At 41.0% G+C, this 14,511-nt stretch overlaps 3 protein-coding genes and 1 long non-coding RNA gene across 4 annotated transcripts in view; all 4 read right to left on the bottom strand.

Annotated features, from left to right (window-relative positions):
• Window positions 1–14,511, bottom strand: part of LOC146476994 (uncharacterized) — a 254,304-nt gene that overhangs the window by 120,364 nt on the left and 119,429 nt on the right. The gene's annotated exons all lie outside the window — the stretch shown is intronic.
• LOC146477009 (uncharacterized) lies at window positions 9,103–9,591 on the bottom strand. The gene has a single exon (XM_085113909.1). The coding sequence runs from the start codon at window positions 9,589–9,591 to the stop codon at window positions 9,103–9,105; it is 489 nt and encodes a 162-aa protein (XP_084970035.1).
• On the bottom strand, window positions 9,588–11,426 carry LOC146477008 (uncharacterized). The gene is made up of 2 exons (XM_085113908.1): window positions 10,500–11,426; window positions 9,588–10,451 (listed from the first exon to the last, which is right to left on the bottom strand). The coding sequence occupies exons 1-2, from the start codon at window positions 11,424–11,426 to the stop codon at window positions 9,588–9,590; spliced, it is 1,791 nt and encodes a 596-aa protein (XP_084970034.1).
• On the bottom strand, window positions 11,550–13,593 carry LOC146477007 (uncharacterized). Its single transcript, XM_085113906.1, has 3 exons — window positions 13,556–13,593; window positions 12,363–13,457; window positions 11,550–12,276 (listed from the first exon to the last, which is right to left on the bottom strand). Exons 1-3 carry the CDS (start codon window positions 13,591–13,593, stop codon window positions 11,550–11,552), a joined length of 1,860 nt encoding a protein of 619 aa, XP_084970032.1.

The following is a 14,511-nucleotide window of genomic DNA, read 5'->3' as shown; positions in this document are numbered from 1 at the left end:
ATTTACGGAGGTCCGTTTTATCAAGGAAAGAAACTCTTGCAATATCGACCCTTAGCATTTCGCCGCTTTAGCTGGAGATATAACGATAAACGTGTAATCAATATTGTATATTTTCATGTTATTTTATATCTGTGTGGGTAACATGCAAATAAGATACGAACAAAGGAACACTAAATGCGAACATTCTTAAAATGGTGGCAATGTTAGCCGGATTAGAGGTTTCTGGTAGTCAACTAAGTGGCTGGAAAACCTTGATGATTCACCAAAGGTAACTTCCATGCCATCCCCATACACTGAAACGAATATACTTAGGAAGACAACTAATAACGCAACGTGTGCACTACAGAAAAATCGCAGGACTTAACGTAACTGGATTTTTTTTTGAATGCGCGTTTATTTCGGGAGTCGGTATCCCACCGAGTAGCTCGATAAGGAGCCAACTTTGCTCACATCTGTTTTCAGAAAATTTCTATGTCATCTGATCACTGAGAGCGCTCTGTGACAGAAACTTGTTGACGTTTAAGAAGAAGAACAGCCAATCGTGTCTTAGCAAAGTTAGAAACTTTCTGTATTCACAGAAAGTTTCTGAACAGTGGTGCTTGGAGTAGCAGCAAGTGAGGCATTTCGAGTTCTTTTAGCCTGCGTTCAAACGTCTCCCATATATTCCCTTTTTTGCACTTTGTTGAACAAAGTTGAGACGTCTACACGCAGGCTAAGATCTTTGGGCAAGTCTTGGTTTCACATCAAGTTATATTGCACATTAGAATTTATTCCTCTATCGAAAACATTTCTAGCGAATAATAACAGGTTTGTTTGAATATAATAAACAGAACACTTCAGTTTGTACTTTCTGTTTACAGTCTTTGGGAGGCTTTCTTCGTGCAGTAAATTGGCTTAGGAGGGTACAGAGAGGTCAACTTTTAGTGCAATTCCGGCTCAACAAAGGATCAACAAAGAATTCAAGATGAATAGTTATACTGAAATGTGACCCTTCTCTGTACCCTGTTAGCAGAACTTGTTGACAGTCAGACTAAAATCAACCAATTACGTTTTAGTAAACTTAGAAACTTTCTGAACAGAAAGTTTCTTTTAGTGTAAAAATAGCTACGTGGTTTCATCATATCACAGTACATATCATCTTTTGCCGTCAGCTCAATCAGACTTCACCAAGTCGAAATATCCAACGCGCCGACCTGTTATTCCATCGTGCACAATGAAAAGCTTGATGACAACCAAAATCGAAAGCGAGGCATATAAGCGACCACTGTTCTGTTTTGTGTTATTACAAATGAAACGTAAATAATGTCGCTGTCACAGGTGTACATAGCGATGATTTCTGTATATTATATTCAAACAAACTTTGTTGCACTTTTCTGAGTGCGACAAAGGGAATATATGAGAGACGTCTGAACGCAGGCCAAAAGATATTGAAATGCCTCACTTGCTGCTACTCCAAGCACCACTGTTCAGAAACTTTGTGTGAGTACAGAAAGTTTCTAAGTTTGCTAAGACACGATTAGCTGTTCTTCTTCTTAAACGTCAACAAGTTCCTGTCGCAGAGCGCTGTCAGTGATCAGATGACAGAAATTTTCTGAAAACAGATGTGAGCAAAGCTGGCTCCTTCGACTTGGTAATGTCTGATCGAGCTACTGGGTGGGAAACCGACTCCCGAAATAAACGCGCATTCAAAAAATATCCAGTTACTTTAAGTCCTGTGATTTCCCTGTAGTGCACAACGTTGCGTTATTAGTTGTCTTCCTAAGTATATTCGTTTCAGTGTATGGGGATGTCATGGAAGTTACCTTTAGTGAATCATCAACGTTATCCAGCCACTTAGTTGACTACCAGAAACCTCTAATCCGGCTAACATTGCCATCACTTTGAAGTATGTTTGCATTTAGTGTTCCTTTGTTCGTATCTTATTTGCATGTTACCCACACAGATATAAAATAACATGAAAATATACAATATTGATTACACGTATATGGTTATATCTCAGCTAAAGCGGCGAAATGCTAAGGGTCGATATTGCAAGAGTTTCTTTCCTTGATAAAACGGACCTCCGTTAATATTTAACAGAGCGGCGAACATAAAAACTCGCATAAGCGTACGTGTTGTTGCGTGCACTCAAACAAAGAAAGCCAAATGTTTTCATTTTCGGTCTAATACGGATTTACAGCTAGATCTTAAAGTAACCGATACTGCTGGGTTGTCGGATAGCCCCGTTGAAATGAATACAACTTTATCGGCGACCGCACCGGCTGTGTTTTGCACCAGGAACCAAACATCTGTTAGCCCGCGCTTGGTTATGTCGTTTGTTTATGTGACCGAACACTTTTTTTAAAACGCTTTAATATAGCGAGAGTTGTAAAAGGCTGATCTCATGAAGCTTTTCACTGTATCAGTAAACCGTGCAATAAGAGGTCGGCGAGTCGGAGTGCAAGAAGTATCTTATCTATTTACAATGAACGGAGTCATTTGTATCAACAAAAACAGAATGTTCAACGATCGCGTACATGCTCCGCTTTCTCCTATTTATAGTAAAGACAAGGTATGTTATTCTGTTGGTTCTCATCAAGCTTTTCATCGTAACGATGGAATAACTGGTCGCGATCGGCGCGTTGGATATTTCGAAGCATCGGGGCCGGGGGTGAAACATATATATCACGGCGACTTTATTTACATTGCGTTCGGGAGCAACAGAAACAGAACAATGCGGGTCCCTTTAATGTCTGTTTGGCTTTCTGCTAGCTATTTTATATGGTTTAAGACAAAAGTACGTTATTTTGTTGGTTGGGTTATTCGAAAAAAATTCAACGTAATCGGAAGGGAAATGGCTTTGCAATGCATCTGTGACTATCGTTAAACGACAATTTTAACCTCAGAACAAAAACTTTCCGTTTTCTGTTGATGTACCCAGCAACTTTCTGGTAAGACAGAAACTTTCTGTGCTCGTTTGAAACATCCATATGTGGAAGAACTATGTCAAAACACTCCACGATTACTCGGCGATTCTCCGGTGATGGAAAGCATATGCTGGCCGACCGGCGCGATGTTTGTACTCTGTGAAAGACGAAATTATCGCTGCGAGGGCGAAACGGTCTGCTTTCATATTTCATCGACCGATTCCTGAAGTTCATCGCCGTTAGTTTCGATCCGAAGCCTGGCCGGTCGATTGACTGAATCAATTTTGTTGAAATGCGACTTGTCTTCTCAGGAGGAATAGACACAACAGTTAAATCATGAAAGACTTGACACCTTCTGTGAAGATTTATCACCCAGATATGAAGTCGCTAAGATGGCCTTGATTTTAGTCTGATGATAAATTACTTTCTAATAGTTCAAACGTTTTTTAGTGGTTACTGGGATGGAACACCACGTGTTACTGAACATAATTCTGGTAACTTCATGTAGAGGCAGCTTAACATTTTAAGATGAGTAATCTGCTGGTATTTTTAACTCTCAATCTCATTAGTCAGTGTTCACAGAAACTTTCTGTATATTGAGAAACTTTCGAAAGATTCAGATACTTTCTGATTGTCTCGGTATAATTAGCCGTCTTCACGGTTGAATGCTCTGTGGATTTTGATTGGTCAATTACCAGAAACTTTCTGAGTTCTGAGAAAGTATCTGCAATTTCAGATACTTTCTTAAAAACACGAAACTTTCTCATTCCAGATTGTTTTGATGCATTCCAGATTCTTTTGAAACAGTGTTATTTCAAGCCTGGTGAATGAATGAGAATGATGTATTATTCCAGAAAGTGACATAGGCATACTCGGAAAAAAAATCCGAGTGCTCCTATCAGGAGTCGAACCTAAGACCTTCTGATTACTAGTTCGGATGCTCTACCACTGAGCTACAGGAGACTCATGGGAGCTAAGGCCATTAAACTAGGTTCATGGGACAAACGTCCTGTATACTGCTAGAATTTGAATGTCGAACGTGTGGTATATGAAATAAATATGATGTTATATTTCAAGCCTGGTGAATGAATGAGAATGATGTATTATTCCAGAAAGTGACACAGGCATACTCGGAAAAAAATCCGAGTGCTCCTATCAGGAGTTGAACCTAAGACCTTGCGATTTCTAGTTCGGATGCTCTACCACTGAGCTACAGGAGACTCGTGGGAGCTAAGGCCATTAAACTAGGTTTTACCGAGTATGCTTGTGTCACTTTCTGGAATAATACATCATTCTCGTTCATTCACCAGGCTTGAAATATAACATTCAGTGGTAGAGCATCCGAACTAGTAGTCGGAAGGTCTTAGGTTCGACTCCTGATAGGAGCACTCAGATTTTTTTTTCCGAATATGCCTGTGTCGCTTTGTGGAATAATACATTCTCATAATTTCTTATGTAAAGTTTATTTGGCGAACTTCTTTTGGTCAAATGGAAAAAAGAAATCCTTGAAATGATTGTTATGCACAACACCGTGGGCGGAGATGCCATTTGTTTTTTTCATAACATGTAAAAATATAATTCTTGACGCTGTCTAGCCCTGTCTGATTGTGTCTGCTCAATTCAACATCTCTTTTCAGCAAAATACTGCACACAATAAATATATTATTCTTTGTATATGCATTTTAGCGCTGAAATAGGACAAGAACAACAAGTACATGTATGAGTATTCGATAACAGTAAAAGTGAGGATTTATATCCGGGTAGAAAAAGTGAATTCATTGTTTCTTGATTAGTCCAAACCTTTCAGCTTGTCACTCTTGCAGTGTTAACAGTTTTGAGTTTTGCTGTAAATTAAAAGTGTGTTTAAATAAAAAGCTTGATCATAAAATTATTGTATGATCTCATCTCATCTCTTGCAAATGCTCTCCTTGAGACAGAATACATAGAAAGATGTACAATGTATTTTGTTGTAAGCACTGCACAAAAAAACAAAATATAATTTTTTATTGTTGCATTGAATTGCTTGGTTCATTTACGCTATTCATATTTTAACAAGACTGCATCAAATGCAGTGCTAAAAGTTATAAGCAGTTATTGAGAACAAATGGTATGTGAATTATAATTATTTCTAGAGCACATATATACAGACTACATGCATTACATTTTTTTCAATTTTAAAGAAGCAGGGCTCATAATTACAAAATAAAGCAATGGTTCAAGGTCCTTTCATACGAGGGACAATTGTTAGTGGGAAAAAATCATGTACATGTAAATGTTCACAATGAGGGGACATGTAGCATGTAGCACAAAATCACAAATACATAATATACACACACAAACAATATGTAGAGGCATGTCCCAGCGACCGGGCCCAGTGACATGTCACAGCAACAGTTTGCATTGCATAGAGTTCAACTTGTTGGGCATGCCTCATAAATTCATAGGGCACTGAAGCAATACAGATGGTGACAATAAGTGTAAAGTCTAGAAAAAAATTGAAAATTTTACTTTGTAAAATATAATTTATAATATTTTGCATAGATTTTTGCTGCTGTGCCATGCTGTAAATTGGAGAATTGGGATAAGCTAGTAAGTGACTGATCTCTGGCAAAGCAGATGAGCAGTGTTGATTAAACAATTACGAATACGAAGCACATGTGTTATAAGGGGGGCATCAGTGATAATTTGCTCTAACCACTGCTGGAAGAGAGGATCAGAGAATTGACTCTCTAAATGAACTCCATGTTTGTTTAAAAGGAACAAAATATCGAGATTTATTTATTTACATCAACTTTCATTTATCAATGTTAAGATTAGTATGCTGTTAGTGGTGCATGGTTCATGTGTTCTTCATCTTGTTGGAAACATATAATTTCCATGTAATCGCACACTTAATAACATAACATTTCATGTTTACTCGATGGAGCGGCGCACATGAATGTTCCGACTCCCTACCCCCCCTGATAATGGTGTAAATTCTTGGAGTGAATGACACACATGCTCTCCTTGTATAAAGAAAACTGCTCGTCTGCTTCGCCAAAGATCAGTCGTGAACTCACGAGCATATAATCCCAACAGCAATTCTCTAATACACAGCATGGCACAGTAGCAACAATCGACGCAAAAATATTGCTTGAAATTCGCATGGACATTTTACACGTGACAACAAAATGGCTAACACGACAGCCCACACTGAAAATCGTCAAATTTGCCAGATCGATGGGTGCAAAACAAACCGCTCTAGTATTGACTATTGATATACACATTAACTGTTATGACAGCTTGTATGTATGTCTCAGTGATCTCTTGTAACTGGATAAAATAAGATAGAAGAAGCTATTTAAAACTCACCTTTCCAACTGGAAGGGAGGCGTGTTCAACGAGATCACCGTCATATACGAATCATGAAGTGTACCGGTGTTTGAAAGCTATTATCGGTGACCTTCACAAGGCTTGACAAACTTCTTCGTTCTTTCCTCATTTTAATTGACAGTCATTTCAGAGGCTGCAGTAGCCTACTTCAACAATATATAAAGGCAAAATAATGTGGAAAATTTGCTTGTCTCTAACGATTTGCCTTCTAGACTTCACTGTACTGACGTCCGTCTTTTTTGTGGATGATTGTCTTCTCTGTGCCGTATTAGTGAATTCCACTTCAGATGCTCAGCTACTTCAGGGTGACCTGTACAAGCTTGAGAAATGGCAAAGCTTATGGCAAATGTAGTTCAACCCTAAAAAAAAATTCCACCGTGTGCATCACTCAAAGAGAAAAACCTGCCACCGATGAATTTTAGATTCTGCAGACAAGTACTAGAGAATGTGACCTGCCATGATCCCATGATCCCTACTTGGAAAGAACATATCGAATTTGTGGTCAAAGGTGCTAACAAGATCGTAGGTCTCATAAGGCGGAATTTCTGGTTCTACGACGAAAACGTTAAACTGGCCTTGTACAAAAAGCTAGTATAACCTAAACTCGTCATTAACGTCAGTCTGGGATTCACATTATAAATGGGATATTCGTAGACTAGGTGTGAAAAGAGCTGTAGCGCGCTTTTGTGCTACAAAGTGATAAGAAATTGACTTGTCTATTTTCTAAAACCACAACACTCAAGCTCGAGTGAAAAAAAAGGTTAATAAGTTGAAATAGGATATCCTGGATGAAGCCGTTTGCCGCGAAAAAGGTCGCTGAGGAGTCCACGCCCTACGGAGATTATGTCACCTTGATAACTCATTAACTTTTTGACGAAAATACCTTTTTCTAAATAACTCGCGCTCGTTTTAAGATTTTAAATTAACTTTTTTGAAAAGTTAATTTTAAGTAATTAACTTTATTTTGATTGAAAAATAAAAATTCGGCAAAAAGTAGCCCCGCGAAGGTTTGAAGTAACCTTAACTTCGAAGCAAGAAACAACGCTCTGACACAAAAAACAGAGAGCGCCCAAAGAAATTCTACTCTTCATGACACAATTTTAACCATTACTTCCATGTTTGAAAAATATTCCAATGGACAAATGACATTTAGTACAAAACAAGCCGCTACTAAGAGATATATGCCTTGATCTATCATAGAAAAAGTCTAGAAAAGGAAAATCGCTTAAACAGACATGGTTGATAAAGCAAAACTGTAAGGCCATTACGAACACAATGGGCACACAGCGGGAGTCGCGTAGGTCTATAAACCCCATTTAAAGCCTAATCTGAGATGTAATAACCGCTGATGAACACGAGGAACATACAGCACTGACAGAATCTTCAAAGTTATTGACAACTAACTCAAGTCAGAAACATCCCCTTGATAACTGTTAACCGTCTGAATCCCTAAAATATAACGTCCAACTGTCAAAAAATGAGTGAAATTTTACCGTTACCCATCAAAGCTATACCCCACCCCTATGGAAGCATCACTGTTAAAGAATGTCTCAGTCAACCCTTGAATGTGTCAAAAGCCAGCACAAAGTACCTTTCAGCGTTTATTTTGCTCTAAAACTAACCTTGCAACAAAATAACCAGTGACATAGTTAATGTCATTATCGTTACAAAAATGCTCCATTAACTTGCAAAAAAAGTAACTGTGAAATCCAATGAGAGGAATTCTTTCTCCTTTTCTGGCTAGCGTGGAACAAAAGTCGTATAAGTAGCTTTCACACTAAAGTATTTACTTTTTTAAAACTATCAAAACCAGCATTAAATGTTTCCCTTCAAATTCAGTCTCTGAAAAGGGCAGTTATGTAACGCGGCTTGCATACAGGAAAGGCTAACGAAAAAACAATAAAATAAAAATTTTAATGCTTATTTCTTGCGACTTTTGTCGATTGGCCATACAGAAGAATACCCTCTTAACACTTAATACCATTGCTTGGAAGAAACAGACTCCATTTTAAGATTTTTTAAGCGATTGCGCACAAAATCGTTTAGTGGTGATTTTGGCATGGTTGAATAAGCTCGCAAGGCTGCGAAGAAGTATACTTACTCACGGCATTTTTTGGGCTGCAAATTTCTGAAGAGAGAACAACTTGTGGAAGTTGAGTGAATACTAAAAACATGCTTTTTGGTCTAGGTATCTTGTTAACCACGCAAAAATTGCGGTAAAAGAAGAAAAAAATACGTTTTCCACGGCGAAGGCACTTATGTAACATAGTGAGAAGTTAAAAAATCCTAAACAAATCAATTAAAGAGCGAGAAGGCTGAAACTTCTGCTGCCTTTCATTGAAGGCCTCGACCTCTATTCCACAATAAAAAAAAGACCGCACGTATAAATTTTAAAAAGTTATAGGCAAGAGAATACAACTGTTCAGGCGATTTCCCGAACATGTAATTCCGTAAAGTTCCAGCCCTTAAATGTCCCAAAAGTCCGAAAACAACCCTTCATAAACCACGTAACCACCAAGCTTCAAACCAAAATCCAACTCTCTTTATTTGGCTCGCGCGATAAATACAACGCGCCATCAATTTCAAAGTTACAAACTAACCAATGCGCGCGCGCTTTTAAATCTGTCAATCAAACAAAACTTGTCAGCGCGCTCTGAAAAGCGTAAGTTAAATATCAAGTTTCACAAATGTTTTCGTTAAAGTCACAACATTTTCCCCCTCCCGGATTTTCCGTGAGGAATTTTAACGAATAAACTTCATTATCTTGTCAAAGTCTTCTTTAGCTCGAAAATTCAAGCGGAGAAATCCGCGAAATTGGCCTTCTTTATGTCCGGTCCACAGTTTTCACATCAACTACTCGAACAAAACCATCGTTTCCTGGGTGGATCTCTACAATCCGTCCAATTTTCCATTGCCTCCTTGGTGTGTTTGCTTCGATCATCAAGACAACGTCTCCTTTGTTTACATTCCTTTCTCTTTCCTGCCACTTTTTCCTTGAACCGATGCTGATAAGATATTCCTTCATCCAGCATTTCCAAACGTGGCGAATTAATTCCTGGATCCGTCTCCATCGTCTTCGTGGATTGAATGTTGTTGTGTCTACGGTATCTGGGGCCAATTCTCCGCCCATGTGTCCCACGAGAAAATGATTAGGTGTCAATACAGGTTCGTCGTTGGGATCACTGCTTAACTGATTCAGTGGTCTGGAATTCATTAAGCTCTCAACACCGGTAAAGACCGTCTGCAATTCTTCGTCGTTCACATCTGCGTTTCCTAAGACAGCATTTACAGCTCGTTTCACTGATCTAATCATTCGTTCAAATACCCCCCAAAATGTGGGGCTGTGGGTGGATTCCAATGCCAATTGCTTCCTTTGTTGGACGTCATCGTTTGAATCTTGTCTCGGTCAATTTGTTTCACTAACTGACTGATCTCTTTACATCCACCAATGAAGTTGGTGCTGTTATCACTTAGCATATCTCGAGGCCAACCTCTTCTTGCCACCATGCGAGTTAAGGCGTTCAAAAAAACATCCGTATTGAACGACCATGCCATTTCTACATGACAACAGTGTGTTTGAAGACATAGAAATAAACACAGATATCGTTTGGTGCGAACTCTCCCACGGCCTTGTACTGTAATATACGGTCCGCCAAAATCTACTGCGCAATTGGTAAACGGCTTCATGGTTGCTTCTAATCGGGTGGTAGGTAGAGGAGCCATTTGCTGTGTAGCTGGTTTTCCTCTGAATCGTCTCCGACACTCAGGACATTCTTTGATAAGTTTCTTAACTGTTTCTCTTCCATGCACCACTATGTACTTCTCGCGAAGGTGATTCAAAGTGTAATTCAAACCCATTTCATGTCCTTCTGTTTCCTGATGGTATTTCAAAATCAGTTCCGTAACGTGATGTTTCTTTGGAAGAATGATCGGATACTTCGTTTCGTCGGGTAAATCAGTAGAATATGGTAGTCTCGTATTTGACCGCAGGATGCCATCAGTAACCATGGGTGTAAATGTAAGGATAGAACTCTTCTTGGGAAGCTCTTTTCCGCTGACTAATGCTTTGATTTCTTCCGTAAATGCGTCATACTGAGCTTTTTTGATGATCTCTTCTTCCGTTCTCTTCAATTCATCAGGTGTGAGCTGTCCAGTAGTGCGCTGTTCAACGGGCTAACAACAATTGTCGATGAATCTGTAAACCCAACTTCGTACTCGTACCAGTGAAAGTCCAATTTCGAGGTTGTTTGTTGGCTTTGTCCTGTACCATTTGGAAAAACGAATAGGGTCGAGCCTCCACTGATTTTCTTCTTGATTGTTAATCACAAAACTGTTTAGGTTGTCTGGTTGGGGATGATTTGTTCGTTCGCGGACTTCAGCTTTCACTTCCTCAAGTGTTTCTGAAGTAGCTCCTGTGAATCTCTGCTCAGGCCAGTTGTCGTTTCCTTGACTAAGAAATGCTGGCCCGCGCCACCAGCATTCGTTATCAATCAACTCTTCAACGGTTAATCCTCGCGTACCATGGTCAGCTGGATTTAACTTTCCAGGAACGTAACGCCATTGGTCTGGGTTGGATCCTTCGTGTATCTCTCCTACTCTATGTGCAACGAACGGCTTGAAGTTTCGAGTTTGTCCATGGATCCAATAACCGGCGTTGCAGCTATCAACCCAGTAGGTTGCTTTGTTTCGTTGAACTCCAAGAGCCTCGCACACTTGTCTGGTTAACCACAAACCAATGACTGCTCCCATAAGTTCCAAACAGGGAATACTTAATGCCTTGAGTGGTGCCAACCTTGTTTTTGCTGTGATCAAATGGGTGCCAATGGAACCGTCTTCAAACTCGTATCGGGCGTAAACCGCTGCTGCGTAAGCCTTCTCGGATGCGTCAGTAAACGTATGAACTGTCATTCTCTCGTCTTTGCTCTGGGAGTCTTTAAGGCACCGCGAAATCTTGATTCGTGCGAGATCGGATAACTCTCCAAACCACGTCTGCCATTTCTTCGCCAGGGAAGGCGGCAGGACTTCATCCCACGTAACAGCTTCTGTCCACTCTTCCTGCATCAACAACTTCCCTCTTACGGTGAAAGGCGAGAGAAACCCAAGGGGATCAAAGATCGTCGCTGTTTTTTTCAACACCCTTCTTTTCATAATGATGAACTCGTCTGGTGGAGCTGAATACCGGAACGAGAACTTGTCTTCTTTAGCAATCCACAAAACGCCTAGTGTCTTCGTTACTGGCAACTCCGCCTTGCTCACATCGATTTCAGCGGCTCAAACTTGTTCTGGAATTTCTTCGATTACTTCAGGTCGATGTGAAATCCACTTTCGAACATGGAATCCAGCCTTGTCTCCTAACTCAGTAATTTGTTTCCTCATCGTCTTAGCTGCGTTGACACTCTTAACGGATGGCATCAGGCCATCCATATAGCAGTTCCTTTGTACTGCTTCCGCCACTAAAGGATACTGGTCTTTGTGGTCATGTGCGTGTTGTTGCCAAACGTACTGAGCGCAAAACGGACAGTAGCATCCACCAAATACAAATCGCTGAAACTCATACGTTTCTGGCTCTCTTCTTGAGTCGAGATCTCGCCATAGGAATCTGTGGAAAGGTCGATCGACAGGCTGTAGTACCAACTGATGATACATCTGACTGACGTCACCAGCGAGCGCCACTAACTCCTTCCTGAATCTCACCAATATATCAAAGAGGTTACTTTGTAACTTGGGGCCTGGTAAAGTCTCCGTGTTAAGACTTCTTCCTTGGTATGTGGCTGAGGCATCAAACACGATCCTGACCTTCGTTGTAGCTCTGTCTGGTCGAATAACTGGAAAGTGAGGTAGCAGCCATTCAGCTTCGGACCTTCTTTCAGTGGATGGAATGCGTCGAATGTAGTTCTTCTGTAAATACTCGTCAATAACTTGCTGGTACGCAGTTGCTATCTTTTCGTTTTTAGCCAGTTTGCACTCGACTTGTTGTAGTCGCCTTTCTGCTAGTGGCCTGTTGCTGACCAGGTGGGGTCTTTCTTCTTTGCAAGGAACTGCGACTTGATAGCATTTCCCATCAAATACTCTTGATTCGCTAACTTTTTCCACGCTGCTTGCTCATCTGGAGTGAACTGTGGTTTAGACGATAGGATTCCAACGTGCTCTAGCTCCCAAAACTTTCTGAGTGTGTCGTTCAAGGTGTCATCTTGTAAGGCAGAAGTTTCTTCTGACTGCTGAATCCGGAAGGTTCTGATAAGTCCAGCGTGGTGCTCAACCCCCAAGTCTTCTTTCTCTATCCGTCCGATCGCGGTCCATCCTAGTGGGCAGAGCCTCGCACTCGGTTCGTTTCGTTTGCCTGGAATTTCTTTTATCGTGGTCATCAGGTCATGATTATCCGCACCAAGAAGGACATCGATCGTTCCTCTTCGGGCCAGCTGTGGAAAAGGTATTTCGGTAAGGTGTGACCATTTGTGCTTTATGTTCACCCAGTTGATGGCTTTCATTCCTCCACAAATCTTCTGCGACGTCCTCGCTGAAATGGTTCGATTCACTTCGCCATCGATACTCTCCAATCCGACTTGAAACGTCATTGACATAAACTTCACTTTCTGATCGTTCGCGACGTTAATGGTGATTAGTTCCTTTCGACCTCTTACACCCAATTCTTCTACTAGATCTTCGTTAATGTACGTTGTGTCACTTCCCTCGTCAAGGAAACAGTTCACGAGGATTCTTTTGTTTCCATTCTTCAGAATTAACGGGACCGTCTGAAGGGCGACAACTTTTTCACGCGTCTGCGCTGTTTCCATTGTGGCTGTATGTGTACTTGCGTCCCCCTCCGTGATCTGGGAAGTGGCACTTTCTTGGCTCAAATGTGTCTGATCAGCATTACTGGTACCCCCTCTGCTTTCCTGGAAGGCTGTTTTTGTTTCGTTGTGCGCCACTGGTGGTAAACGACTACTTCCGTCTGAACTTCCGCGTTGTGATTCTCGATGCAAAGGAGCTCTTTCTGCATGAAGTAGTCGCTGATGAGTATCCTTGCAACCATCGATTTTGCACTCTTTGTAACTTGGACACGAGTTTCCAAGATGATCGTTAGGCAGACATCTATAGCAGAGCCCCAGGCGCTTAGCAGTTTCCCATCGTCTCTCTACTGGCCTTCCCTTAAATACGTCGCAGTGCCAGATCGGGTGACTGTGACCACAGAGCTTGCACCGTTGAATCTTCGGCTCCACACCGCCACTAGTAGACACAAATGATTTAGCGCTGTCTTCGCGTCGTTTTCAGGTTACCTTCTTCTCTCTCGTCTTTGTGTCGGATCCGATTCCATTTCTAATCTCGGCAGCTTGTGTCCGATATTCCGCTTCTTCTGCGATCCAATCTTTCGGCTTCTAGAGCGACTCGTGTTCTTGATTTTCCTTTATCCACCTGTAGTACTGAGCCAGCAACTTCTCTGGTATTTTCTCAAGTATAATAGTATACAAAGTTCCATCTTTCAAGTCTGATTGTCGGTCATTCTCTTTCAGATTAATTACAGCTCTTTCCAAAACATCCGCAAACTTCTCTAATGCTTTAGCATCATCTTCACGAAGCATATTCATCTTCTTTAGCTCTTCTAAATTCCCTTGCACCTGACGTCGACTTCCTCCGTACTTCCTTAGTAGTCTTGCTTTTGCCGTCTCATATGCCGCTTCAGAGTAGCCCAATCCCTTCACTGTCTCCGCGGCCTCACCAGTCAGACATCCTTCCAACCTCAACATTTTGAACTGCGCCGATAGGGAAGAGGAATCCACACAACTTGAAAATGCCGCTTGCCACCTGGGGAATTCTAGCTTGTTCCCGCCGAATACAGGGATCTTAATTCGTTCAAGCTGTCCGTTCACTGCGTTGCTAGAGCTGAACGATTCACTAGGGCGTTGATTGTTTGCGTTACTGACTCTTCTTTCTTTATTTTGAACTCTGTTACTCGCTCGATTGTCGTCTTCAGCTTGTTGAGTTTCACGCATTCGCTGATTTTTCTCCTTTTCTCCTGATACAACATTACGCGCATTAAATAAGCTACTAACTTGAGTTAACATGATGACGCGAGCTTGACTAAGCTCTCGATCTACTTGCTCGTTAATTTCTTCTATTTCCTCGCTCGTTTTCTTCTCCTTTTCTTCATCTCGTAACGTACAATAAGCCGTTTCTAATTCTTCCAAGATCCTCATAACCTCATCTCTCAACCTTTCTAAGCGATCTATTACCT

Source organism: Pavona decussata, unplaced genomic scaffold (genome assembly GCF_977016875.1).
Source record: "Pavona decussata unplaced genomic scaffold, jaPavDecu1.1 SCAFFOLD_72, whole genome shotgun sequence".
NCBI lineage: Eukaryota > Metazoa > Cnidaria > Anthozoa > Scleractinia > Agariciidae > Pavona > Pavona decussata.
Note: the sequence above shows the minus strand (reverse complement) of the source record. Positions and strands in the feature narration are given on the sequence as shown.

Excerpts from the sequence above, each read along its gene's own strand:
- LOC146477009 (XM_085113909.1), bottom strand. The coding sequence starts at position 9,591 with ATGATTAGATCAGTGAAACGAGCTGTAAATGCTGTCTTAGGAAACGCA.
- LOC146477008 (XM_085113908.1), bottom strand. The coding sequence starts at position 11,426 with ATGAAAAGAAGGGTGTTGAAAAAAACAGCGACGATCTTTGATCCCCTT. Across the intron at positions 10,452-10,499 it reads TCGAAATTGGACTTTCACTG|CCCGTTGAACAGCGCACTAC; the intron begins GTACGAGTACGA and ends AATTGTTGTTAG.
- LOC146477007 (XM_085113906.1), bottom strand. The coding sequence starts at position 13,593 with ATGGAATCGGATCCGACACAAAGACGAGAGAGAAGAAG. Across the intron at positions 13,458-13,555 it reads CAAAGACGAGAGAGAAGAAG|TCACCCGATCTGGCACTGCG; the intron begins GTAACCTGAAAA and ends CTGTGGTCACAG. Across the intron at positions 12,277-12,362 it reads GAGCAAGCAGCGTGGAAAAA|GCCACTAGCAGAAAGGCGAC; the intron begins GTTAGCGAATCA and ends GGTCAGCAACAG.